We start from the raw sequence: 25,084 nt of genomic DNA, 5'->3' as shown, positions 1-25,084 counted from the left end.
AAATAGCCATCATTCAAAGACTTAACCAAATCAGTACCAGTAATACCTGGCCAGAGTCTCATTTCTTATATTTTCAAGTGTAATCTGGGCTGGTTGTAATCTGATTACCAGTTACATTACATCGCTCTCCGCTCCACTGGGACATGTGAGACTGTGGCGCCCTCTAGCGGCAGAGGAGGAGCAGTGCGGCGCGCTGGATCGATGTGTATTGTTCTTCTGTGTGTGTTGGTTAACTTTATTCAGCCCGAGGTCATTATTTACTCAACGTGCTTTACCTGCCCACTTGACCTCCAGGCGTGAGGTGAGCTGAAGTGACATGAGGACGGAGGGAGAGTCGTGTCTGAGACGCAGCTCTTCACGGAGTCTCTCTGCGGGGGGACGAAAAGTCCAGACGCGCTCAGAGCAGACAGGAGCGGCGTAACGGAGGAGTGAGGGGAGGGAGGACGGAGCAGACACCGGCCGGTCTGCTGCTGCTGCTGCTGCTGCTGCACACAGACAGACAGACAGACAGAGACAGAGCTGCAGGGAGGAGGACGAGCCCTGCTTCACCTCTCAGCCACACCGAGGCTTCGCTGAAAAAGTTCGGGACAGCTGCGGGGTCAGTGAAGGCATCATGGTTGTGTCGGTGCGGAGCTGGGTCGCCAACGAGGGGGGAAAGCACTTGGTCCTGGTGGGTGAACTTTTGTCAGGAGACTTTTTTTTAAAGCTCACGTCGGAAGTCGTTGTTCATGGATTTGTTTGTTTTACCTGCGAGTAACAACTTTTTTATTTCGAGGCAACTTGCAAAAAGTGTTCACGAAGCTCTCCATCCTGAGGGAAAATCACTAACACAGGCACTGGACTGTTTGTCAGGCTCTCAGTGTTCACCAGTGAGTTTGGTGTACTGAATATGCTGCAGCCAACAGGCTACCACAGCAATATGCCACATTTTTTCCCATAAGAATGAATGTAAATCTTGTTACATGCTTATTTAGAGACAGTTATCTACCATCAGTCCAACAAAAACGTTACAAATCCTGTTTTGATATTGTTTTTATTTGTTGACATTGACCTGATGTTGAGTTTTTTACACTACACTGTACATCTTGTGTTTGTGCAGATGCTGTGGCTGGCAGCGAACACCTGGCTGTTCCTGAAGACCTTCCTGCTGTACTCCACAGGACAGCAGTATCACTACCTCTACAAGATGCTCGGGGTAAGACCTGACACATTGACATACTTTACATTTATGTCTCCGTACTCGAGTCACACCTGAGCTCATATATAATGTTCAGTGTTACATACTGAACTGCATACTTATATCAGCAAAATTGAACAAAGAAGTCTACAAGAATGACAAATAATTATATTTTATCTTCATGTTAAGCTCTTCCTTTAGTGTATATTAGTGAATATGCTCAAATAATGCTACATGGCCCATTGAATAATATGTACCATTGGAAAGATTTGGTTAGATGTCTCCTTTTAAAGGTACAATATGTAAGAATTTTGTCTAAATCTCAAATTATCAACTTTTATGTGAAGAAATAACAGTGTTGACATTATGTTATGGTGCCCCAGTGCTCCTAGCTCCCAGTCCGGACCGCAAGCTGCACTGCTAACTGAGCTAACTAGCTAACGGCAGCTACAGTAAGCAGCAGGAAGCGGTTACTCTGGTGAGATTTGTTTGGAGTATGAAGTCAACAGGTGGCCATTACGTGTCGCACCTTCAGAAGTAGGATGGCGATTCCAAACATTCAGCTCATTTTGTTCAGCGTGTCCGTTTATTTAGTCCCCTAATCTTTCAAAAGTAACGTGAAAGTAAAAGTAAAAGTATTGTTAACACTGATTTTCTTTAGAGCCAGTCAGAGTCCTTCAGTAGAGTGAGTCGCGACAACGGAAGTTTGAAATGCTGATTGTCACCTGATCCCACGTAGACCTCAGATAGTTCCAGGAAGTTTTTGGCGTTCAGTTTAAATATATGAATATATACAGACAGAACAGCGATTTTTGGTAATTAGCAATCAATAAATGGATAACTACTCTTCTGCTGAAACTCTATTGCACTGCTAGTATTAGCAGCTAACTTCTGGGATCTATTAAGAGGCTCCATGATCCACCATTGCTGTGAAAAAATGGTCCGTTGGGGTGAACGGAGGTGACATACACTTACTCCCTTTTTCTATATAATTAGTGTAATTAACCATTTATTTGATCTGCATGTTCACTACTCTCTGCTAACAACCCCACAACGCAATTTGCCCCATTTTATAGATGCAAAGAATACAGTTGTGTGAAACTAAACCTGTTAGTAATCACACAAAATGACGATGATTCATGAGTGTCAGAAATCTTAATTTACGGCTAGAGTAAGCTATTTACTGTCTCTGTTTCCACTTATTGTCCTTAACTGGGGACTGTCTCGGTGTGTATACAGTTTGTGTGCCAGGCCTCTAAGATCTACACTGACTCATCAGCATAGTCACACTTGAAAGTTTTGATTGTGTGCAGAGAGATTCATCCCGACTAACTGTTGACAGCATCTGCTACAAAACTCGTGAAGTAGCAGTTCAGATGGAGGGAAATCACTTTAGAGCATCCTGTAGCTTCTTTAAAAGCTACATGTAAGGAGGAGTAAGTAAGTTTAGAGAGTGAGAAGTAATCAGATTAAAATTGGCACAAGGAGAAATAATTGCATCCTCACCAGCGACAAACACTCAGAGACAAGAAATAGTCAATATTCAGAAGATTTGTTGCTGGTTGCATCCTGATATACAGTATGATGTGGCGTTTTTTTAAGAAACGTGCTTCTTCTGGTTTCAGAAATGTCTATTTATATCACAGGAGCAGGCTTTGTGATGGATGGTCGACTGTCACGTGCACGTTTAATGAGTCTGAGCTGTGACTTTAAACTCTGTCACAGCAATTAGCCACACACGTGTGCATGTGTATGTGTCTGTGTGTGTGTTCACAGGTTGGCCAGTCTGTTAGCAGCATGAACCCGGGCACCCGGTCACACTTACTTAACCACACACACACACAATCAAGAATTTGATTTTGGTGATTGTCGACTCGTGTGAGCGTTGGTGTAATCGTTGTCACAAGTTCCTGTGCGTCAGGTCCTGGCTGATACTGGATTTTTGGGGCTGATGTCAATACTGATATTAGGGAGTAAAAAAATTCCAATACCGACATGCAATATACACATAAACACACATTTTTTGCAATGATTCCTCAATTGTGGTTTATCAAACATGTTTGACAAACATATGTAATGGAGGCAGTTTAACAATAAACTTTATCATCCAAAATGACATCAGTGCACTGAAATAACAAGCTGTGTTGTCAGGGCATGTACAGACCGATAACACATACACAGACACTCATACCAATATTTCTGACAGGCCAATATTGGCCGATATATATCAGCCTGGGCATCCAGTCACGCACAATTTGATTTTGGTGTTTGTTGACTCATGTGAGTTCTGGTGTAATTGTTGTCACAAGTTCATGTTGGTGTGTGTCGGGTCATTTCAGCTGAACAACCCATTTGCTTTGTGCTGATCACTAGTTGCAAGTCCAGCTCTGTGGAAGCAAGAACACAGTTTGCACTGCTACCAGTTTTCTCTCTATGTGTATTCTTATGTGTGTTATTATTTTAGAGAAAAAGTGTTGTCAGCACATATACAGCATGTTGATAACAGTGGCACATGCTCTTGACTCATCAGGACTCAGGAGATACATGCAATAAGTCAGCAGCCACAAGGTAGGAGGATTTTGGTGCAATGACTCTATTTTATCGCAACGCCAAAGACAGCAAAGAGTTTGTCTAGGACGTACAAAGATTATTAAGAATTTAGCAAATATAATGCATCCTATGTTTTTGTAAATGACAGCTTTAAAACAAACTGAGTCAGGGAAAGAATACAACATTAACATAGATTGGAAGACAGATGTGTGTGTCGTATGAAACGAGGGAAAATCAGATGTAGCAGCGAGCGGGATGTGTGAGCTATTCATGCACACCCTTTACAGTGGGAGGCACAAGAGAGAGAGGGGCAAGTGTGGGCACGCCGCTGGCTTTGACTGAATGCCTTACCAGAGGGCTTAAGTTTATGTGTGTGTGTGTGTGTGTGTGTGTGCTTGTGTGTGCACACACACACGTTGGAGATGTATTTCAAAGCTTTAATGCCGCTGAAGGGAACTTAGATTTAACTTCAAAAAGCATCTTATCACATCCACCTGTATGGTTCAGCGTGTATGCGTGTGTGTGTTTTGGTTGTTTGGGGTGTTGGGGATGTACAGAAACCAGGATATCAGATCTCCTGCTTGTGGTTTTGCCGTCAGCTGCCGTCAGTATTGAGTGAATGCGTGTGGGAAGTTTTAAAGGGTAAGGGTAGCAGACTTTAAAGTAGTTAACCTTGTGTTAACCTTGACTTGCTAAATGTAGATTCTCACTTTTCAGAAACTCAGCAGTATGCCTTCTCTATACATGGATTGTCATGTATATCAACCTGCAAATTAGTCATTATTATATAAGCAATTACATATTTTAAGCTGACCTGCAGTTAAAGTGTCTATAAACTTTATTTTCATAATAACAGTGTATCGAATGATAAAGTGAAGGATGTGAAAGAGCTTGTTTGTAGTGATAAAACGACAGAGAATTATCACCTGAATCTGCCGCTTATCTGATCGTGATTTTCAGCTTATTTTTTTAGCTGTCTGGTTCACAAGTTTATACTTTATAAGCTCCAGACTGCAGACAGACAATGTTAATGACGAGCTTAGCTTGTAGTGGAGCATTTAGCAGCTAAAGAGCCAGATATTTCCTTCAGGAGTTGGTGGAGACCAAAAACAGAACTAAAAGAAGAAATCTTAATATGAATATTGGATTTACATTTATCAGACACAAACATGACTATAAATGATATTAATTTATGGTCATGTTTGTGTCTGATGAATAAATGTTGAATAAATAAATGTTTCCCCATAACTGCTTTTGTAACCATATTAACTTAAAATGTGTTGTGTTTTTTGGGATGCATGATTTCTATGGGTCCAGTAAATAATTGTCCTGATATTGGAAAATATATATAATCAGTATCTGTAAAATTCTAGCTAATGAATAGAGCTAAAATGGAGCAAAATTGCTTTCATCGACTTAGAATAATATGAGAATATGGAATAATGAATCGTCCATCTTTGCTCTCAACATACTTGCCTTTCTTGAACCCATGAGTGCATAAACTACTGGCTAATTATGGGTTCTCGGCAGCGGCTGAAAAAATCCAAATCGTGCATCCCTATTATGTTTACAATTCACTGCCCCCAAATGCCCCCAAAAAATCATTTTTAACATAACCGAAAAGAGAATTAACAGAAACAATTACAGTAGTTGTAAGATGTATAGCATCTAGCATTACTGTTCTTAAAAAAAGGAACAAACTACAAAATTGAACATCCAAAAGAGTCTTAAAGGAGTTTAAGACTGAAAAGATTTAGGGGTGGAGTATCTCTTAAAATGTTGGACTGCAGTTTCACACATGACCTCTCTCTCTCTCTCTGATGCACACACTCACACACCTTCACCTCTCACACTAGTTGTTTCAATTTCTTGGGGATAATCAGAAGAGACGGCACCGGCGGTGCTCACAGAGGCTGCCAAGAAAGTGTTTAAACGTGCTGAGTTTAGTAGACCCCAAAGTACATCCAATGTTTCCGCATGAAAACAGCTTTTACAGTAAAGGAAGATTACACCACAAATATCTCTCCCATGTCACTTCAGCTAAACTGCATTTTCATTCTGGTGTCAGCTGCTGACAGTGTTTTTACGGATCCCACTTGTTTTCTTGCAAAACCAACCCTACCCTTCCTCTGATTTGTTGTCTTCGTTGATTGTGTTGTCCATGCTTAACTCAACCTGTTCACTGATAGTGTAGCGTGGTTTTGTCTGTTTTCCTTGTGGTTCTGATACGGTGGTTTATGAGCAGTAGTTTCTTGGTAAACACACCTACCTCTTTGTCCTCCCTCCCCGCCTGCTGCTGCTCTTCTCGAGGTCACTCATCCTCTGAAGTGGCTCTTCTCTCCCCAAGTTTTCTCTGGGCTAGGCAGCGTGGAGAGGCTGGGTATCTGCAGGGCATGTCGTTGCCAGGCTGCCCTCCCGCTAATCAGCTATCTATCCCAGAGACACTGCAGCTGCGACAACCGTAGAGGTCGGTGTGTTTACCGGGGAAACCACATAAACTACAGTCTGCTGCATCAGTTCTGCTGCTGGCTGTTATTTTTACAAACCAATTGCAGGAAAAACCACTGAACATAGAATTAGGAAATAACACACCAGCTAGATAATTCTTGTCTCATTTGTGGTGTGATTAAACAGTAAATTCACTGTGGCCCACTGACCTCCCTTTTCCAGTGGACTATCAGGGCACCCAGGGGTTTGTGGACAAGGGGTGACAGCGGTGGGAATCATCTGTTGGAAAGGGCAGAGCTGGGTATCATCAGCATAATAATGGTTACAAAGCCCATGTGATAGAATAGTCGGACTGAGAGAGATGGTATATATTGAGAGTAGAAGGGGACCAAACACAGATCCTTGCAGAACCCCATTGGAAAGAAATTAACACTTGGACTGTTTTCCTTGCAATGCCACTTTTTGTGATCGAGTGACCTCGCCCTCTGAGCTGTGACTCAAACCAGTTTTAGTGTTGTTCTGGAGATGCCAGTTTGAATTGGGTGGACAGGAGGACTTGGTGGTTCACCCTGTATAATGCAGCTAACGGGTGAGGGGGAGTCATGAGGCAAAGATGCTCTTTAAGGTGATAGGGATACGTATACTGATGCGACAGGAACATTGTTATTGTATTTTGGCCTGCTGATTTGGACTTTTTTACCAACATGGTCAGCAGTTGCAGCAGCAGCAGTGGCTGTGACACACAACTTATGGAGGCAATTACAGTACTTAAGCTACTTCTTCTCAGAGTCATAACTCAGTTAAATCTGAACACATGATACATGTAGTTTTGGATTCAGTGTAACTAACCCTTTCCTAGGATGTCATTATCATAAATGCAATATAAAACAGATCCTTAAAACTCCAGAATCATCACATTTTTAAGTTTTCTTCAAAGTAATTCAGGAAAAGTATTTGCCCTGTGTTGAAAAGTTGTTAGTATTTGAGACAAAAATCAAATTTAATTTTTAAATTTAAAATAAACTAATATAAAAAAAAAGATATTTTGAAAATAAAACTTACTTTTAACGTATAAATTTGTCTCTTGTCTTATGTAAAGTAGACCAACCTCAGTTATTTCACAAAGGATATTTTGAATCATCTTTTGAACAATCACCAAAGAAGATATTGTGTGTCATCATACGAATAAACTCAAATAAAGAGCTGTATTTGGAGACAAAGCTTCAGTAGAGAGATGCCTTAAGCAGAACAATCCTTAGCTCTCCACACTGAGAAGCACAAAGATGGGTTAAACTTTCCCATTGAGGCCGGGAACTCATGCCTCAGGCGCTCAGTGCGCACAGAGAAGTGTCCAAATCTGAATCAGAACAGCTCAAAAGTATATGTCTTAGCCTGTGGGGCCCTTTACATCCACTGAATCTGTCTGCATTTCAGCAACCTACCTAACAGTGTGTGTTTGTCTGTGTGTGCGTGTCTCTTTCAGCCGGGGCTGTGCATCAGCAGGGCATCTGCGTCTGTGCTGAACCTGAACTGCAGCTTGGTCTTGTTGCCCATGTGTCGCTCCCTGCTCACCTTTGTCCGAGGAACACACACGGTAAGAAAGAGACTGAGGGGAGTAGAGGAAGGAAAGAGGGAGGAAGAAAACAGAGTGACGGGAGTTCTTCTCAGTGGTGATGAAACCACCGAGAACATAATAAAAGTGGAATGAGGGTTTAAATTTCCTCTTTTAATTTGAAACAGCAAGTTCATCGCGAGTTAAAAATGTCAACAGCTGTTTCTAATTTTATTTAGATAAAGGGTTTTGGGGGGGGGGTTGTAAAAAAATTGCGGCTACACAAGTTTTTGCTTATATCACATCTAAATTTATGAGAGACAATTGAATGTAGGGTTTGCGCTAAAATCTGTGATGTTTTATTTTAATGTAAACTTACTCTTACATTGGAAATGAACTGTTACAACACACAGGTTTCAAGCAGAAAGACTCGTAGACTGCTGGACAAGAGCAAGACCTTTCATGTGGCCTGTGGAGTCGCCATCTGCATCTTCTCTGGTAAAAACTACTCACTTACCACTACAGCTCATATGTCTACATGTATCATACTGTGTGTGTGTCAGTATGTGTGTGTGTGTGAAGTGTGGATAAATGGATTGAGGCTGGCTCAGCATTCCTGGCGTACCAGCTGTGATGTCCGTCCAGCTGGTCATATGTGTTTTTGCTGTCTAGTTGTGTGTGTGCGTGTGTTTGTGTGTGTGTTGTCGATCTTGTGTGTCTCCTCTCATGACATCATGGGAGCTACAGTACTAACAGCTGTGTATCCTCTTCCTCCTCTTATTCATTCATGTCGGAGAGGTCTGGCTTTCCATCAGTCCAGTAACATGCGACTCTCTTTTTCTCACGAAAAAGATGACCTAACTCAGCACCAGCAACCAACACCAACATATAACGGCATGCTGTGTGCACTTCTTCGTAGCGATCCAGAGATTGCTCTCAGGTCCGGTTCTGTTCTAAAGATCTACTGCCTACTAACTGCTGACCTCTGAATTAAAATGTTCAACAGCTGAAAAGATTTCTTATCCACCAGATAGCATGTAGAGGGTGGTGACTGGATTGATTATAAAGGGATTCTTCTGCAGTTTAGTATGTAATTCCATAAAGTTGAGAGAATCATAAGAGACGAAGAAAGCAGCAGAAGTCAACATATCCTGACTTTAGTCTCTTGTCCTGGCTGGGGCAAGTTTGCATATTCTTCCTGTCCATGTGTTTCCTCCGGGTACACAGTTTTTCCCCACCATCAAAAACATGCCAGCTGGTTTAGAATCTGGAGTTGGTCTCTGGTTGTTGTACGCTGGCTGCTCCTTCAGGACGGGTTAAATGCAGAGAACCTGTTTCACTAAGTTGTACATCGCATGATTTAATGTGATTGATAAAGATTCTTCTGCTTCTTCTTCTTCTTCTTGTAAACCAGACACAAAGAAACAAGAACAAGCTTATAAATCTATGCTACAGCTATGCTAGCTGCTCTTTGTGGCTGCACTTACAACACATTTAAGTTAAATGCTAACATCAGCATGCTAGTAGGATTTATCCTTAAGGAGACAATGAATGTCTGTAGTGAAAGTTTGTTGAGCTATTTCAGGCTGGACCAAAATGGTGGACCAGCCATCCAACATTGCCATCCATAGAGCCAATAAAAAAAGTAATATAGATAAAAGACCTCAAATAGCTGGTGTCTGTTGTCCATTATTACATCATTTGTAAGCTTAAGCCTCCCTTCATCATTACTGTCAACTTCTCAGCACCACACACAGATATGTCTTCCCTCAGGCGAAGCTCTCATGTGCTAATCGCAGAGTTCCAAAGTTCTGAGACAACAAATGACAATGAAGACTGAGAGACAGCCAGGATGGTAGAGAGACCTAGACTAAGAGAAGAGAGAGACAGAGAGAGAGACAGAGGGGTGGGAGGCAGTGGGAGTAAGAAAGGATGTGAGTGAGAAAAAAAGGACCCTTGTGTCTCATGATTACGCCCTCTAATTCCATCAGCTGTCGAAGGGCTGCATGGTTCGTCTATGATGTCAGGGAGGAGTGTGTGTGTGTGTGTGTGTGTGTGTGCCAGTGAGTCAGGAGGATGTTTTGCTGACTTTCTGCTGAACAGACAAAGAAATGTTTGTGAGTTTCTGCTCGCAGTTCATTTTGACCTTTATAGTTAAGTTTGTGTGCGTTTGAAGTAGAGTCGTTGTGCACAAAAACGTGTGTTTCCAATCAGTATTGTGTAACCTGCTCTCTTCTTCTGTAGTCGTGCACGTGTCTGCCCACCTGGTGAATGTCGTCAACTTCAGCATGAGCTACTCAGACGACTTTCCTGCTCTCAATTTGGCCCGCTACAGAGGAGAGGTGAGACACACGCACAGTTTGACTTTATACTTGTGAGGACCATCATTAACCTGGCCCATAACCTTACCCATCACACGGACATCTCTAACCCCTCATCTTACCTTAACCTTAAGGCCGAGGTATGCTTGCAACATGTCATCTGACCACATCTGAAAGCAATAGCCACCACTCATGTTCCCAATGACAAAACTTCGAGACGGGGTGAAAAGTCAAGTGAGATGTGATGAGCTGTATAACTCTGGACAATCATCTCAAAGGCATTCATTGTGTTTCACTCATGCCCCTTTTCCATCAAAGTGGAACCAGTTCCGTCCTGGCATGCCCACCCTAATTTTGATCCATTCAGTCTGCATAAAGTGGACATGCTTATCCTTCCATATTGACATTTGAAAGTTGGGGGAAGTGGGTTTAGTTCATCACTGGGGAGGTTACTTGGGAAATGATTATTGGTGATACTTCCAGTTCTCCGCAGACCTAGCGTAAGTAACAAAGCATCGTAATAAGTAAGTACTATTCACGCGAGAAAATCACTAACCTCATCTTCATGAATTAATGATACGCCGTATCAATCGCTCAAAGAACGAGGTGTCTGGTGTCAGATCTTTCTAAATACGTGCATTCAAACTCATATACTTCATTAGTTTTATGAAAAAGTGGGACTTCCTCAAGCTGATTTAATTGACGAACACCGTATACTGTATGTAATTCATGGCACAAATCAAATGGGTTGAAAAAATATTTAGTACTGTACATGTAGTCCACTGGAAGGGGAGGGACAGGGAGAGAAAGTGGAGACGCATCGTCCATCTTTCTATGTGACAGTGGTTCAGACGCTGTGATCCCACAAGCATTAAGTTTGAAGCATACTGATGCCTTCATCCTGAAACTAACTCTAACCTTAAACCTAGAAGTCTGAACCCTCCGTCAGCTCTTTGAGGATTTGAGGAAAGTGTCCACACGTTCCAAAAATGTCCCGTCTCTGAAGCAGCGGGTGGTTGACCATGTGCCGTGGAGATTAGCATGCATTCAAGTGAAGAGGAGGAAATTAGCATTGAAATCAGCTGCTAAAGCGATTGGTTGGAGTGAAACCTGCAGAATGTTTTCTCTCTTTAGTACGTGACTGGCTGCAGCTGCGAGATCTGAAACTTAAATTAGTCCTCACAAAAATGGACAAAATTACACGCACAAACAATTATTCCTTTTTTTGTGTCTCATTGCCAGGACCCCAAGCTGATCATTTTGACTACAAGTAAGAGGAACTACTCTTTCTCATACATTACCGAATGTATTGTGTATGTGTATGCTGGTATTTTCTTTGCAATGAAACTGGTCAATGTGTTACAGATTAGAGTGGCTTCATGCCAAGAAGAAAGCAGGAAGTCATGCTGTTTTTTTTAGTCTCTCTCTTTAAACATCTCTGCATTTTTTATTATTAGTTGGTAAAAGAAGTCACTTAAAGTTAAATTGTTTCCGTTTTTCTAAATGAAGTTATTTAAGATGTGTCCTGGGATGTTAACTTGACTTTATTTCTCTGCTCTCTGATTGGCTGATTTCTCTTCAGTCCCTGGAGTCACGGGCGTCCTGTTGGTTCTCATCCTCTTCCTGATGTTCACATCCTCCTCCTACTGCGTACGGTAGGTCAAACCATTCCACAATCGTAACATCATAGGTTGTGTGTTTGGTGTGTGTTGTCTCGTGAGATGTATTAGGATAACTGGATCCAGTTTTGCGCTGCATCTTAAACATAGACAACCATTTGTAAAAGTTTCTCAAAGCCAGGAAAATCAATTTCCTGTGAGCTGTGCATGTGAGAAAAAACCTTTTTGGTTTGTTTTCTGTGTGTGGTGCCTGATCGCCTTTGTCTGTCCGTCTGAGTTTATCTTGTTTGTGTGTGAGAGAGAAATATTAGATGGAAACCACAAGGAGACACGCCAACAGAGGTCTGTTACGGAGCAAATCCCCACTAAGTGTTCCACTCACAGCTCTGTCATTACTCGGGTCATAGCGGGTCACCCACTCTGCATGTGTGCATGCGCGCAGGTGTGTGAAACCTGCAGTGTGTGCGCGCGTGTGCTCTCTTTGCTTTCTTCAGTAATTGAAGAGAGGATAAGAGGCTTTTCCAGACCCCTTGAGGCTTTAGATAAGAGTTTGGGTAAGTGGCTGTAGGAGTGGTGGGATAAAGGCTGCTGCTCACCAGAAGAATACCAAAATAATGAGTCTCAATGAGGTCGTTGGCACAGGATCAATACTGTAAAACAGTAAATTAGCATAGAGTTTTGCTATTTTAAAGTCAGTGAAAACAATTAAAGCTTTCTTAAGTGAAATAGCTTTATGTCCCTTGAAGTTTTTAATGCTTCACTGCTTCTCATCACATAAAGTTTCACTGAGCTTTGAGTTTTTCTAACTTTTTTACAAAGAAAACACTTGACTTGCACATAATGTTTTGTCACTTTCTGAATAGCTAAAGGTAACCTTCCTAGTCATTCTAGGAACAAAACACTGCAAACTATGTAAGCAAAGTACAAAAACATGGCTTTAATTCTGACATGTTATAAATTAAAGGGATTTAAATGTAATCCAGTTCTAAAATGATTTATGTGTTAAGTGAGTGAACTCTTCATCGACAGGGGTGAATGCATACATTTTGATTTGAAATGAACCACGCTGCTCAGTCGCTTTACAGAAACATGAAAGAAGTTGCAGTCAAAGAGGATGACTACAGGGTTTGATGATGTTCATTGTTTGCAGTGTTTATGGGGGGGTGTTGTTGTGTGTAATGACCCCTTTAATATTGACCTCTGATGTCCTGCTTACTCAGGCTCTGAGCTGGGAGTCTGTGCGTCTGCTCCTGAACAAACTCTGACTTTGCTTTCTTCTTTTGTTGCCTCTGGTCTTTCTGTGTCTCCCATGCTCTTGTTTCCTTGTATCACATTACTTTGTTATTATTTTTACATTTACATCTATTTTGATCATCTTTAAAACATCCTTGGTATCGATTTATTTTCAGGGTGTCCAACTATGAGATCTTCTGGTACACGCACAACCTCTTCATTGTCTTCTACATCATCCTCATGGTGCACATGGTCGGGTAGGTCTCCACGCTGAAGCTGTTGATGGCAGCACTAAATCTATGTGTGTGTGGTTTTGTGTATGGGTTTTATCTCTGCACGAGTCACTGTTGGTGCATTTAGTCTTCATCTCAACCACTACCTTCAGAAAAGAGATAAGAGTCTGCTTCACCGTCAGTGTCAGCAAATATCGGAGACTCCTACTGATGGCTGGAGACAACACATATTTCATTTTCATGTTTTCATCCAGAAAACCATGCATCATTTTACCAACTCATTCATTAAAAATTCACCTATTCATATGAAAATCACGCCACTTTCTCAAAACACACAAAATGTCATTTCGTTTCTTGTTCTGACAAGTGAAAGTGGAATTTTTCTTGTGAATTCTTTGCTTAACTTCGCCAACAGTCATTCAACTGTAACTTCAGCAGGGTTTGCTTGTACATGCCCGCTCTCTTTGTGCCCAGTTGTTCCCTTTTTTTTGTTATCGTTTATTCAGTGCAGTTGAGTTATAGCTTGTCAAATGGCAGTATTTGTTTTTGATATTCTCTTGATGGCTTGGTTTAACGTCTTTACATAGTTTATCTGCCTGGTCAGAGATCAGTAAAGTTTTATCTTAATCTACAGTATAACATCGTACTTTATTTTATTGATTATATGTTGTGTTATTAAACAACATTTGCAAAATAACTAGTCACTAAAGTTGTTAAATACATGCAGTGGAGTTAAAGGTACCATAATTGCCTCTGAATTGTGGGGGAGTAGAAGTATAAAGTAGCAGGAGCAGTATAGTAGTAGTGCATCAAATTTGCTCTTAAGTAGAGTACTTGAGTACATATGCTTAGATACTTTGCACTGCTGTGTGGATATGTGTACTTTGTCTGGCTAAATGCACAGTGTCACTGAAAAAAAGTGTATTAAAACATATGTATCACTATGTTGCTATCCCGACATATTAGGCAAATAACACTGCAGACCTTGTGGGGTTTTTTCTGTATTTTTTGTATCAGGAGGGTCTGAATGTGGCAATAAAAATACTCCTGTTAGCTATGTTAATATGTACCTGGATGTGGCTTTTCGGTCTTCTAACCAGTCCTGAGAGTAAGACTGGAATAATCAAACTAACAGTATCAGTTTTCTTCTTGTCTTTTCCACCAGAGGAGCTTTGAAGTATCAGACCAACATCGAGGCCCACCCTCCCGGCTGCCTCCAAGCCAATCAGAGCGGTGCAGAGCAGCAAGGCGAGGAGCTGGAGCAGGGAGAGGATGAAGAGAGGAGATGCAGAGAGGAGGCTCACTTCCAGCCTCACTACCCCCAGGTTTGTGTGTGCGTGTGTGTGTGTGTGTGTGTTACATATGTCTTGGCATTTCCATTTATTTAAGTGCATGTTTGTTCGTGCCTGTAAGTGTGTGTCTTTGTTGTAGTGGGTGTGTGTATGTGGAGTATTTGGGAAGTGTTGGAGGGAGTTGGTCCTGTTTATTAGAGGTGTAGTGCTGTAAGGGAGGGGCAGGCATCCTCTTTCTACATCAAGGCCTGTGTTTGTGTGTGCTTCCCTCTGCGTGTGTGATTACGTGTTTGCACATGGTCGTTAAGCAACGAGCTGGTTCCATAAAATCCCCCTTAAACCCGATTGTGCTCCGCGGGCTTTATGGGAACTGTGAGCAATTAGTCTGCTACAGGTAACTGCCAACAGACAGAAACAGAAACACCACACACTGCGACAGAAAGATGAAGAGATCTCACATGTATTCTCATGAATAAAATGTCCTCGGCTGAGTTTGATTCAGAGACCCCTTGTGTTTTTGTGAAGCAAGTTGGGACAATTAGGAAGCCTCGACAGACGACAACTGATACGGTTCCCTAAGCTTTCTATATCAGAGCTAACACTGCACTTTTTTTCATATTTCTTTCAGACTGTAATTATGAGCAGCCTAGTGGGGAAAAAAACGTTTAAATCCGCCTCCATGTTGTAATTTTGAGTGGGAATTTCTGTTCATTAAGATGTGTTAATTTGGCAGTTAATCCACATGAAATCCAAATGTATCACTTATGTAGCCAAATTGAATTAATTAAAAATAATCTGTATACTTTCAACTTATGTATTTTGTAATATATAACAAATCTCATTTATGTTTAATTTTCATGTGCCTGGTGCAACTATGAGACAAATATTGTCATTGTTGATTAATCAGTTGATTGGTTTCTCCATTAACTGATTTGTTGTTTGGCCTATAAGATGTCAGAAAATGGTGAAAAATCCCAATAAGTGTTTCCCAAAGCCCATGATGATGTCCTCAAATGGTTTGGTCCACAACCCAAACATATTCAGTTTAAGAGGAGTAAAGAAACCAGAAAATATTCAGTAATAAGAAGCTAGAATCAGAGAATTTAGACTTACTTACAACAATGCTCATTTTTAGGTCCATAATTGTATTTTGGGTTACAACTAGAATATGTTTACCTGCTTTAATAATCAAAAAACACATCAGTTTTCTCACACTGTCCAGTGCTGCAGCACTGTATTCCCTCTCTGTCTGAGACGCTCTGTTTTAGTTCACACATGCCTGACCCAACAGCAACAGAGCAGCTGCGCTAAATAAATTTTATACGTGCCAGACCAGTCGCTAGGCAAAGATTATGCAAATGTGTGACATTGTGACGTAGTGTGATGTCACAAAGTCAGACGGGACTACTGACGAGGCGTTTCAGGAGCAATGTTTTCTGTGGGAGAGAGGAGCTTCTGTTGGTGCAGACTTTGACCTTTTTAACTTTCAAGATCTTTTACATACAAAAGAACATAACACACTGAAGGAAAGAAAAAGAAGCATAATAGGTCTCCTTTAAAATAGTTGGCAATTAATTTAATAGTTGACAACTAATGGATTCATTGATTAATTGTTGCAGCTCTACTCAGAACAAGAAGAGGAAGAATCCATTTTTTTTACTTCAGTGTATATGATCCATGAAAGCTGTGTCCTCTCTGCAGGTCTGTGCAGAGAAAGTTGTACTGGGTGACTAAATGTCAGAGACTGACTTTATAATGTTGAATGTTATACATAAAGTCTGTAGAAATATCAAATAAAATTCCATATAAACGTTTTTGAATGACGCACATACACTTCAGAAAAGGACGTTCCAGCCTTAAAGGAAAACCATATGTTACGACTTTGGGTTTATTTTTGTAGCAAACCATCTGTACTCACCAAAGTAATTGCTACAAACAGGGCAACAAACATGACATCAGAGTGTCCATTTAAACTGCCTCTGTTAGGTTTTTGAGTGATTAACTGTTAACATGATGATGTCGAGAGCCTCAGTGTGAAAACAAATGTAGTTTTGGTGTCTTGTGTGTTTTTGTAGACATGGCTTTGGGTGTCCGGTCCTCTCTGTCTTTACTGTGCTGAGCGTTTGTACCGCTACATCCGGAGCTGTGACCCTGTTACCATAGTGACAGTCATCAGGCACCCCTGTGATGTCATCGAGTTGCGTATGCTAAAGAAGAACTTCAAAGCTCGTCCAGGACAGGTATTTGATTATATGATGTTTTTGAGGAGATATCAGGTCTTCTGTTGTAACTGATTGTTGCTTGTCTTTTGAGTCAAAAGTTCATCTGATGAGTTCTTTCTTTTGTTTCTCCCCCTCATTTTCCCTCCACATGCCCTCTCCCTAATCCTCTCTTTCTTCCTCTCCCTCACTGTCATCCTGCTGTCTCTCCATCGCTCTCTCTCAGTATATTGTTCTTAACTGTCCAGGTGTCTCTTCATTTGAGAACCATCCCTTCACGCTAACAACAGTAAGACTTTATGCAACACATTCCTCACACATGACACAATGCAAACACACACTTTTCACGCACACACATGTTTTCATGGTTTCTTAAACTTTCTTCCCCCTGGCAAAGAACGTGCAGTTCTTTGTCTCCCTCAACATCCCGCCCCCCTCTGCTGCTAGCTGAGTGACAGCTGGGTCGTCCAGTAATACCCTGCATCACGATGTTTATTGCTAATTTTAAGATTTAGTCCAAATTTATGAGACAAGACAGAAGACACAGAGGCAACTTTCTGCTTAGACAGCATACAGCACACACTCATTTCACACACACTTGCTCACAAAGAAGCATACACACACACACCATAGTATGTGCATGCCTATGCCTGGTGTGTTATGGAGCTTTGAGGAGGAGGGCAAAGAATCACACTGACAGAGAGCAGACAGACCCCTGAGGCTAGTAACGCCGTCTGCCAACAGGAAGGCTGTGTGTGTCCGTGTGTGTGTGTGTGTGTGTGTGTGTGCATTGTTAAATTTAATGAAAAGAATTGTAGCTATGTACTGTATGTGTGCACACTGGGCTGTGTGTGTGTGTCTTTGTGTTAGCTGCACGTGTATGCTGTACGTGAGTGTTTTCCTTTTCTTACTAGCAACTGAGCGTGTGTATACTTGTGTGTATTTGTGTATGCCAGTATGTGATTGTGTGTGTGTGTGTGTGTATGTGTTTTGTTGTGACTCACTGTCTGCTCTCTAACTCCTCGCAGTGTCCCACAGAGAACAAGGAAACTTTTGGCATCCATCTCCGAGTCGTGGGAGACTGGACTGGTGGGTACACACACACACACACACACACACACACACACACACACACACACACACACACACACACACAGATAAAAGGACAGACAAATAGACCCACGCGCAAACTATCTGCTCTCTATCAGAGATGACAGGATGTACGTCATTTTGTTTTGTCCTCCTCTCTGGGGAGGATGCATTTCCAATAAACTACGTTCTTATGCGTATGTGTCCCTCTCTCTCACTATTTGGGTATGTTTTTTTTATCTTGTGTGTGTGTGGGACTTCTTACCTTGAGGCTTGCACGGTTCCCACAGTTTTATTGTCTGGTTGGAAAACTGTATGTGCTATGAGTGCACACTCAGTTTATTAACAAGGACAGAGCTTGTTGGATTCAACAGAGCTGGAAAACTGGAATCAGTATATTTATTTTTGGATGTTTTTCACTTCCAAAACTTGGTATGTTAAAGGTCCCATATTGCATGAAGTGAGATTTCCATGTTTTTTAAAAAAAAAAATGTTTTTATTATAAAGCAGGTCACAGAGGAACGCACAAATACCCGTATTCAGAAATGGTGCCTATATACAGTCACCACTCTCAGCCACGCTCCCAGCACAGCCATGGTTGCATAAACATGGTGCGGAAAATGGTGTGTGAAGCCTGCTCAGGCATGTGAAAACTGACCAATCAGAGCAGACTGGGCTTTTGGAAGTGTTCAGACAGAGGGTGAATAGCAGGTGGCCAATTCTTACATATTTCACCTTTAAAGTCAAGCACACACACTTTGATTTTAAACTTTATTTGTATAGCACTTTTCAGCAAGTGCTTCACACAATGAGAACAATAAAAACAATACCTCACACCCCATCCCGCATGCATATTCAAGTCAGAGAAAAGGAAATGATGTCATTCCACTGGGAAAAACACTATCCTTTGTCTTGCACTTTTTTATTTGACTGCATCAGTTGCATCTGTTTGCATCAGACTCAAAAGGGACTCACTGTCAGAGGAAGCTGTGGCCTTTGGGAGCGTGTGACACATGCAAGAGCATATACACTCATTTCCACTTGGTACTGTACATATCCACGTACACATGCTTTCAGAACACAGGAAGGGAAGTTGGTGTTGTTTGTGTTGGCCCCTCAATCTGCCACGACCACATGTTGTATGGAAAACATTAAATTGGAATGTATAGGCACCTCTAAATATGGCAATATTTGCACAGACCCAACATATGCATTAAAATCTTTATGGCTTGTCCATTCTTAGAGAGTTAGATCAGTGGATAACGTGATGTGAAATTACAAAGCCTTTCTTCTCTCCTCAGAGCGATTCACACAGCTGTTACTTCCTAAACCAAGGATCGACTTGGAGATCCTTCCCATGGTGCAACAGAGGAGATATCCCAAGTAAGTTTGTGTGTGTGAGTATGTGTGCGCGTGACGTGGCTGACATGATTTCTCATGAAGGCTTAGAATCACAGATGGGTCAGAGGTGTTGACCCGCTGACCTCTGACCCTGTGCTCTTCCTGCTCTGTGTTTGAGAGAGTGAGATAGGCAGAGATAGAGAGGGTGATGTGGGGTGGGGGTGAACGAGAGTTTGTTTTGTGACAGTAAACCAGAGCTAAACAAACAATCAAAACCTCTAGACCCCCTCCTGCTGTTTAGTGTTCAACACTGCCAACTTACAGACAGAAGGGTGAGGGTACATTTCAATTCACTATTACGTATATAGTGAATTCTCAGTTGAAAACTCAGTTGTTTCTATGTTGTCATACTTTGAGGCAGTCCTATTGGATATTGTTACTGTTGGGCTGACTGACTGCACTGGTGCTCTCTGCAGTAGATGTGATATTGGCGTTGCAGCTGTGGATGTGATGCATATGGATGGCTGGTGGTTGTGTAGTCAACATTGTTGTGCATTTAATGCTGATTATTTTCATTTTGTCGAGTCTGAAGTAGCTGGGGTTAGGCCCTTTGATGTGCCATTGTGCTTTTCTTTTACTACCATAGATATCTACTCTGACCTCATGATCCACCAATTACATTGCCTGAAATCACATACGGGAAGACCGTTTATAAACTGAGTCATTGTGTCCCCACCATTTTTCAACACGAAGTAACGCCCTTGCTGGGATACTTATTACATTGCAAGACAATCCTTTATGATACATCACAATATCTGTAATTAAAGAAGAAAAAGACAAAGACACCTCTATTAAGGACAAAGAGCAAGAATTATGCATTTATTCATTGAACTGTGGTGTCAGTTTCACAGAATTTGACAAGGGAAATAAAACAATGTACGTAAAAGTGCATAGAGTCTTAGCTTAGGGCCTCTTTAACACACACACACACACACTGACTGCATCTTGCCCAGGTGTGCCATCATTTCAGGGTAAAATAGCCATAAAACAGTTCTGGAGTTAAAATGTTTAAAGGAAGGATACAACTTCATAATCTGTGTAAATTAAGCCTACAGAAGTTTCACTCCATGAGGAGACAAGAAGAAGTGAATTTAGGAAGTCCGTTTCATATGTATTCATATTCATATTTGGTGCCACAAAACATATAAAAGATACAATATATTTCCATATCAGTATTTTGTCCCACCCTACAGTAGTTTTGACCATGAATAAAAAAGTCCCAGAAGTGTTAGTGAGGTCACAGAGCTTGTGATTATGTGACAGTAATACTGAGCCAAGCCTCACTTGGCCCTGTGGAGGGTGTTGGGGTGTGTAAAGGCCACTGGAACATTACCAACTGTGTCCTGGGCTCAATGCTGAGTTTTCATGTGTGAAGCTGTGTGAGTGAATTAAATAATACGTGTGAGTTTACTTTCTTAATGCAGAGAAATGTTTGGGTTGACTGTGCTTGGTGGTTTAGTATCTGTGTGTGCGTGTGTGTGTGTTTTCCCAATGACACAAGTGTTTGAGCAGCTGTTGTAGAGATGATGGGTGTGTGTAGGGGGGGAGCTGTCTGTCTCACACACACACACACACACACACACACACACACACACACACACACACACACACACACACACACACACGCTGTCCACCCAGACTGTGGGATTTCAAATGCAGGATGTTTGTCTGTTTATATTTGTTTGACCCTGAGGGGAAAGTATAAATATATATGTGTGTGTTTGTCCAGTTTCTCTGCTAATCGTCTCGTGTATTTTTGTCCACGTTGCGTGTTCAGGCTTTACGTGGACGGTCCCTTTGGAAGTCCATCAGAGGAAGTGTTCAACTACGACGTCAGTCTTTGTGTTGCGGGTGGAATCGGAGTCACGCCGTTCGCCTGCGTGCTGCACGCCCTGCTGTGAGTGCCGTTAAAATGACCCCATCCTTACAAATGATGAGAAACCTGAATAATGACTATTTGTTTCCTTCTTTCTTCCTTCCTCCCTGCTTTTCACCCAGTGACGGCTGGAAGGGTTTCAGGTTGCAGAGGTTGTATTTTGTGTGGGTCTGCAGGGAGCTCCAGTCCTTCTACTGGTTTGCTGAGCTGCTGTGTGCTGTGCATCACAAGGTCAGTAAGAAGTTTCTGATTGCTTGAATGTCAGCACTGGGTCAGAAGATTGACTTCAGAATGCCTGTGCATGCCCCTGCTTTTACCGTTCGTTCAGAAAACGTAAGTGAAGCCCGTTTCCCAGCAGAGATAATCTACTCGCCACAGGCTATTGAGGTTCGCAACTCTTCATTCCTGTGTGTGTCGACTCTCAGTGAGGTCAAAGAAAGTTTTCCGGGTTTTGAGGGGAAGAGGAAGGTCAGAGGTTAATGGCGTAAAAGACCGCAGACGAGCAGGGGAGTCATTACCGTGGCACCTGTGCTTTTAAAGTCTCATTACAGTTAAACAACATTAGTGTGGAAATGTTTTGATCAAATTAAATGACTCATGCGGCCAATGGTGTCAAACTGTGCACTGCTCCAACTCTGAGTGTACTGTTTAGTGTATGCGTGTGTTTTTTCTTTATAGGCATACTGAAACCATCAGCAGAGCAGGGAAAACATGCCCCAGGGAGCACATTTAACAATTTTAGCAGTGTTTTGCCATGATATGGGTAAAATAACAAAGAATGAAATGCCAGTTTTATGGCATTTAGCGCCATCTTGTGGCTGTTCATAACAGTTCAAAGTTTTGAAAGATTGGAAAATACTTGAAATTAACCACTATGTTTTTATGTTTATGAATGAATATTATAATATACTCATTGAAAAATGCTTGATTTTCAACATAGTCTGGTGTTTCATCAACACAATCATCAAAAATCTTTTCATCTTTGAAATAAAACAATCCCTGATATCATATTTGTTTGTTGTCTCAACATAAAGATGAACGAGTATTAAATAATCAAAATCAAAACATACAAACAAAGTTAAAATGATTAGCTGGTGAAATAAACTAATTGACAACATACTTAACATTGATTGATTTTTCTCAATTGCATTTAACATTTTAGATGTGATGATAAAAGCTTCAAGACTCTGGAACGTTTTTGGTTTAGGGAGCTTGAAAATACTTGATAGGTGTTTGAATTTTCTAGTACCCTGTAGTAATTTTACCTCTCTTACTTTCAAAGAAACCCAAAGAACAAATGTTGCATTTTATCCTGAATATCACTTTGTTGAATTAAGAATGTCTGTGTTTGTCTTCTAGCTTTGGCAGGAAAACAGACCGGACTACTTCAATCTGAAACTGTACGTCAGTCAGACAGACAACCTGCAGGTAGGTCGTATGTTCATCTTTTTATTTCATTGTCTGTTCAAACATTAAAGTCTTGTTCCATTGTTTGTTCCCCACTAGAGGGCATTATATGACCGTGAGAGACACTGAAGTCTAAAGTCCGTTCATCTTTCTGTTCTCTCTCTGAACAATACAGTATTTATGGTGTCATATTGTTTCAGTGTGTGTGCTTCTGTAATAATCCACTTATTTCAAACTCTCTTCACCATTTCTTAATGTTGCAAACAGCTATAAGAGACCGTGAATGTATTACAATAGTTTTTATTTCTATTTAATTTTATCTGTGCAAGGATTCAAGGCAGATCAAGAATTAAGTCATTTAGCTTATGCTGAAAGAAATTGTTGTTCTTTTAACTGTTTGGGCATATTTTTAATCATACTGCAAATAGCTGCTAATATTCCCTCCAGTGTTTATTCAATGATTCATGTCTTTGAGATCAAGCCAAACTCTTTATAAAACTATTCAAAATGTCACACGTATATGTGGATCAAATAGAAACACCAACCCATGTATCTCCAAAACAAATGTGTCTGCTGTGGCTGACTCTTTTTTTATGAGGCCATGTGATCAGGGCAGAACAGCTCCTCGTTAGTATAGTGGTGAGTATCCCCGCCTGTCACGCGGGAGACCGGGGTTCAATTCCCCGACGGGGAGAGTAACTCTTTTCAAAGCGTGTGGGTGGTTCACTTAATCGTTGTTGGGTTTACAAGAGGCTGTAAAACCAGTCTGTCATGGTTCAGCAGCCTGTCAGAGGAAATTATCAGTGAAGTATGCCAAGTCCTCTGTCAAGTAACGTTATTTTTGTCCCTGTTTATATTTTATATTCCTGATTTGCGAGGGTTTCAGCTCTCACCCTGCACAGACATCCAGCTGTACTGATCTTTGTTTGTAAGACAGGCCCTGGTAAAGGCTGGATAACACTATTGGGTGTCACGTTACCCCTCAACAGAAAAATCTTGACCCGTCTCAGAGCTGTTTTGCTGTGATAACGTTCATTATACCAGAAGCTTACTTGGCTGATACAGATTTTTTTTTTAATTCACATCATCCCACAAGTTTGCTTTGCTTTGCTGATAACTGCCCACAACTTCAGATCACACAGGCTGCGTCAGAGTGCAGGTTAGCAGGAGAAAGAAAGACAGGTGGAAGAACTGGAGGATGAAGATGATGGAGATCCTGTTGATGTGACAGACAAGAATTTTTTAACCTAAAGAAAAAAATATATTTTACACATTATGGGGCTATTTTCAATTTGACAGCATGAGTCATTGATCATTTTCAGATTTTGTCATGGTTTTCCTCAAAACCCCTGCCATCGCAGATAACCCGTGATTGCTCTTAGATTTGCTCTGCTTCTGCTCAAACTGTATGAAGAAGTGCTTTATTCATGCCTTTACAGAGAACCATGCTGGTATTTCTTCTACAAACACAAGCCCCAATCACACACGCATGCAACAACAGAGAGGTGTCTGAGCAATTAGGCTTTGGTAACTTGCTCAAGGGCACCTTGGCAGTGCACAGGAGGTGAACTGATACGTCTTCAGCCACCAGTCCATACTCCATATTTTATTTGGTCCTGTGGCCAAAACAACTGCCCCGTGTGAGGCTCGAACTCACGACCTTCAGATTATGAGACTGACGCGCTGCCTACTGCGCCAACGAGGCTGAAAATCTGAAGCATTCCACAGATGTCCTGACCTTCATCTCTAAGGATGCTTCTGCCTGCTACATTTTGTGATATATCTGCGCTCAGATTGATCCTTTTTATCAATTTTTTATGCATTAACCCGGTCAAAATCCAGTGACCAGTGAAATTATCCCTACCCTAGACTTTTTTCCCCTCTAGCACACCGATGGGATGCCAGATTAGGTTGAATAGTAAAAGAAAAAGTAAATATATTAACTCTCATTTTCTAATTCCAAATTAAAATTGTACTACCTGCTCAGCATCAAACAGCAGACAGACACACTTAATGATCTTAGTGGTGAACATAGTGAAGCATTTAGCAGTTTAAGAGCCAGATGTTTCATTGAGGAGTTGGGGAAAATCGGAGCTAAAAGAGAGTAAATATCAGACTTACATTCACCAGGTGGACACAAACGTGACTCTAATTGAATGATAATGTTGCTAACATGTTTGTCACATCATTTTAAAAAGTAATAATATGTTAGTGTTGTCCCAATATGGCCAAAAATTGACATTGTTGTTACGTACCCTTTTTTCCAGGGCATGTCTGAGGAGAAATACCGCCCGCTCACCTCAAGACTGCTGGTTGGTCGACCCAGGTGGAAGTTACTGCTTGATGAGATTGCGAAGACCAATAATAAGTAAGTAGAGTGGGAATGTGCAGGACTGGAGTATGAATCCAGTGTTTTTACATCTATTAACACTCTCTCTCTCTCTGTCTCCGTCTGTCTGTCTGTGGTTTTAGTAAGCGAGTTGGCGTTTTCTGCTGTGGACCAAAAGGCATCTCCAGGACTCTCCACAGACTGTGTAACTCAGCCCGATCCTCTGGAACAACCTTTGAATTCAACAAAGAGTCCTTCAGCTGATCCAACATCAGAGCAGGCTTCACACTTTGAGCTCAACCTCAGCGAAAAACAAAAACCAGTAACCTTGGGACGGA

The 25,084-nt window shown here is 41.4% G+C and overlaps 1 protein-coding gene and 2 non-coding genes across 3 annotated transcripts; 2 read left to right on the top strand and 1 right to left on the bottom strand.

Moving 5' to 3' along the window:
• The first annotated feature begins 613 nt into the window (after window positions 1-613).
• nox4 (NADPH oxidase 4) lies at window positions 614-25,010 on the top strand. The gene is made up of 18 exons (XM_073491160.1): window positions 614-670; window positions 1,100-1,195; window positions 7,659-7,769; window positions 8,141-8,225; window positions 9,972-10,069; window positions 11,291-11,318; window positions 11,631-11,703; window positions 13,077-13,157; window positions 14,299-14,458; window positions 16,501-16,665; window positions 16,871-16,933; window positions 17,673-17,733; window positions 19,035-19,116; window positions 20,912-21,031; window positions 21,133-21,241; window positions 22,370-22,438; window positions 24,685-24,785; window positions 24,890-25,010. The coding sequence occupies exons 1-18, from the start codon at window positions 614-616 to the stop codon at window positions 25,008-25,010; spliced, it is 1,680 nt and encodes a 559-aa protein (XP_073347261.1).
• trnad-guc (transfer RNA aspartic acid (anticodon GUC)) lies at window positions 23,040-23,111 on the top strand. Its single transcript has one exon. It is a non-coding gene; the product is annotated as a tRNA-Asp (tRNA).
• Window positions 24,050-24,122, bottom strand: trnam-cau (transfer RNA methionine (anticodon CAU)). Its single transcript has one exon. It is a non-coding gene; the product is annotated as a tRNA-Met (tRNA).
• Window positions 25,011-25,084: the final 74 nt, after the last annotated feature.

Source organism: Pagrus major, chromosome 2 (genome assembly GCF_040436345.1).
Source record: "Pagrus major chromosome 2, Pma_NU_1.0".
In the NCBI taxonomy this organism is placed as follows: Eukaryota; Metazoa; Chordata; class Actinopteri; order Spariformes; family Sparidae; genus Pagrus; species Pagrus major.
The sequence above is the reverse complement of the archived record's forward strand: the minus strand, read 5'-3'. Positions and strand labels throughout refer to the sequence as shown.

Bases quoted from the DNA above. Each gene is read 5' to 3' on its own strand.
- nox4 (XM_073491160.1), top strand. From the start codon at position 614: ATGGTTGTGTCGGTGCGGAGCTGGGTCGCCAACGAGGGGGGAAAGCAC. The intron at 17,734-19,034 runs GTGGGTACACAC...TTCTCTCCTCAG, and splicing joins AGTCGTGGGAGACTGGACTG to AGCGATTCACACAGCTGTTA. The intron at 22,439-24,684 runs GTAGGTCGTATG...CCTTTTTTCCAG, and splicing joins GTCAGACAGACAACCTGCAG to GGCATGTCTGAGGAGAAATA.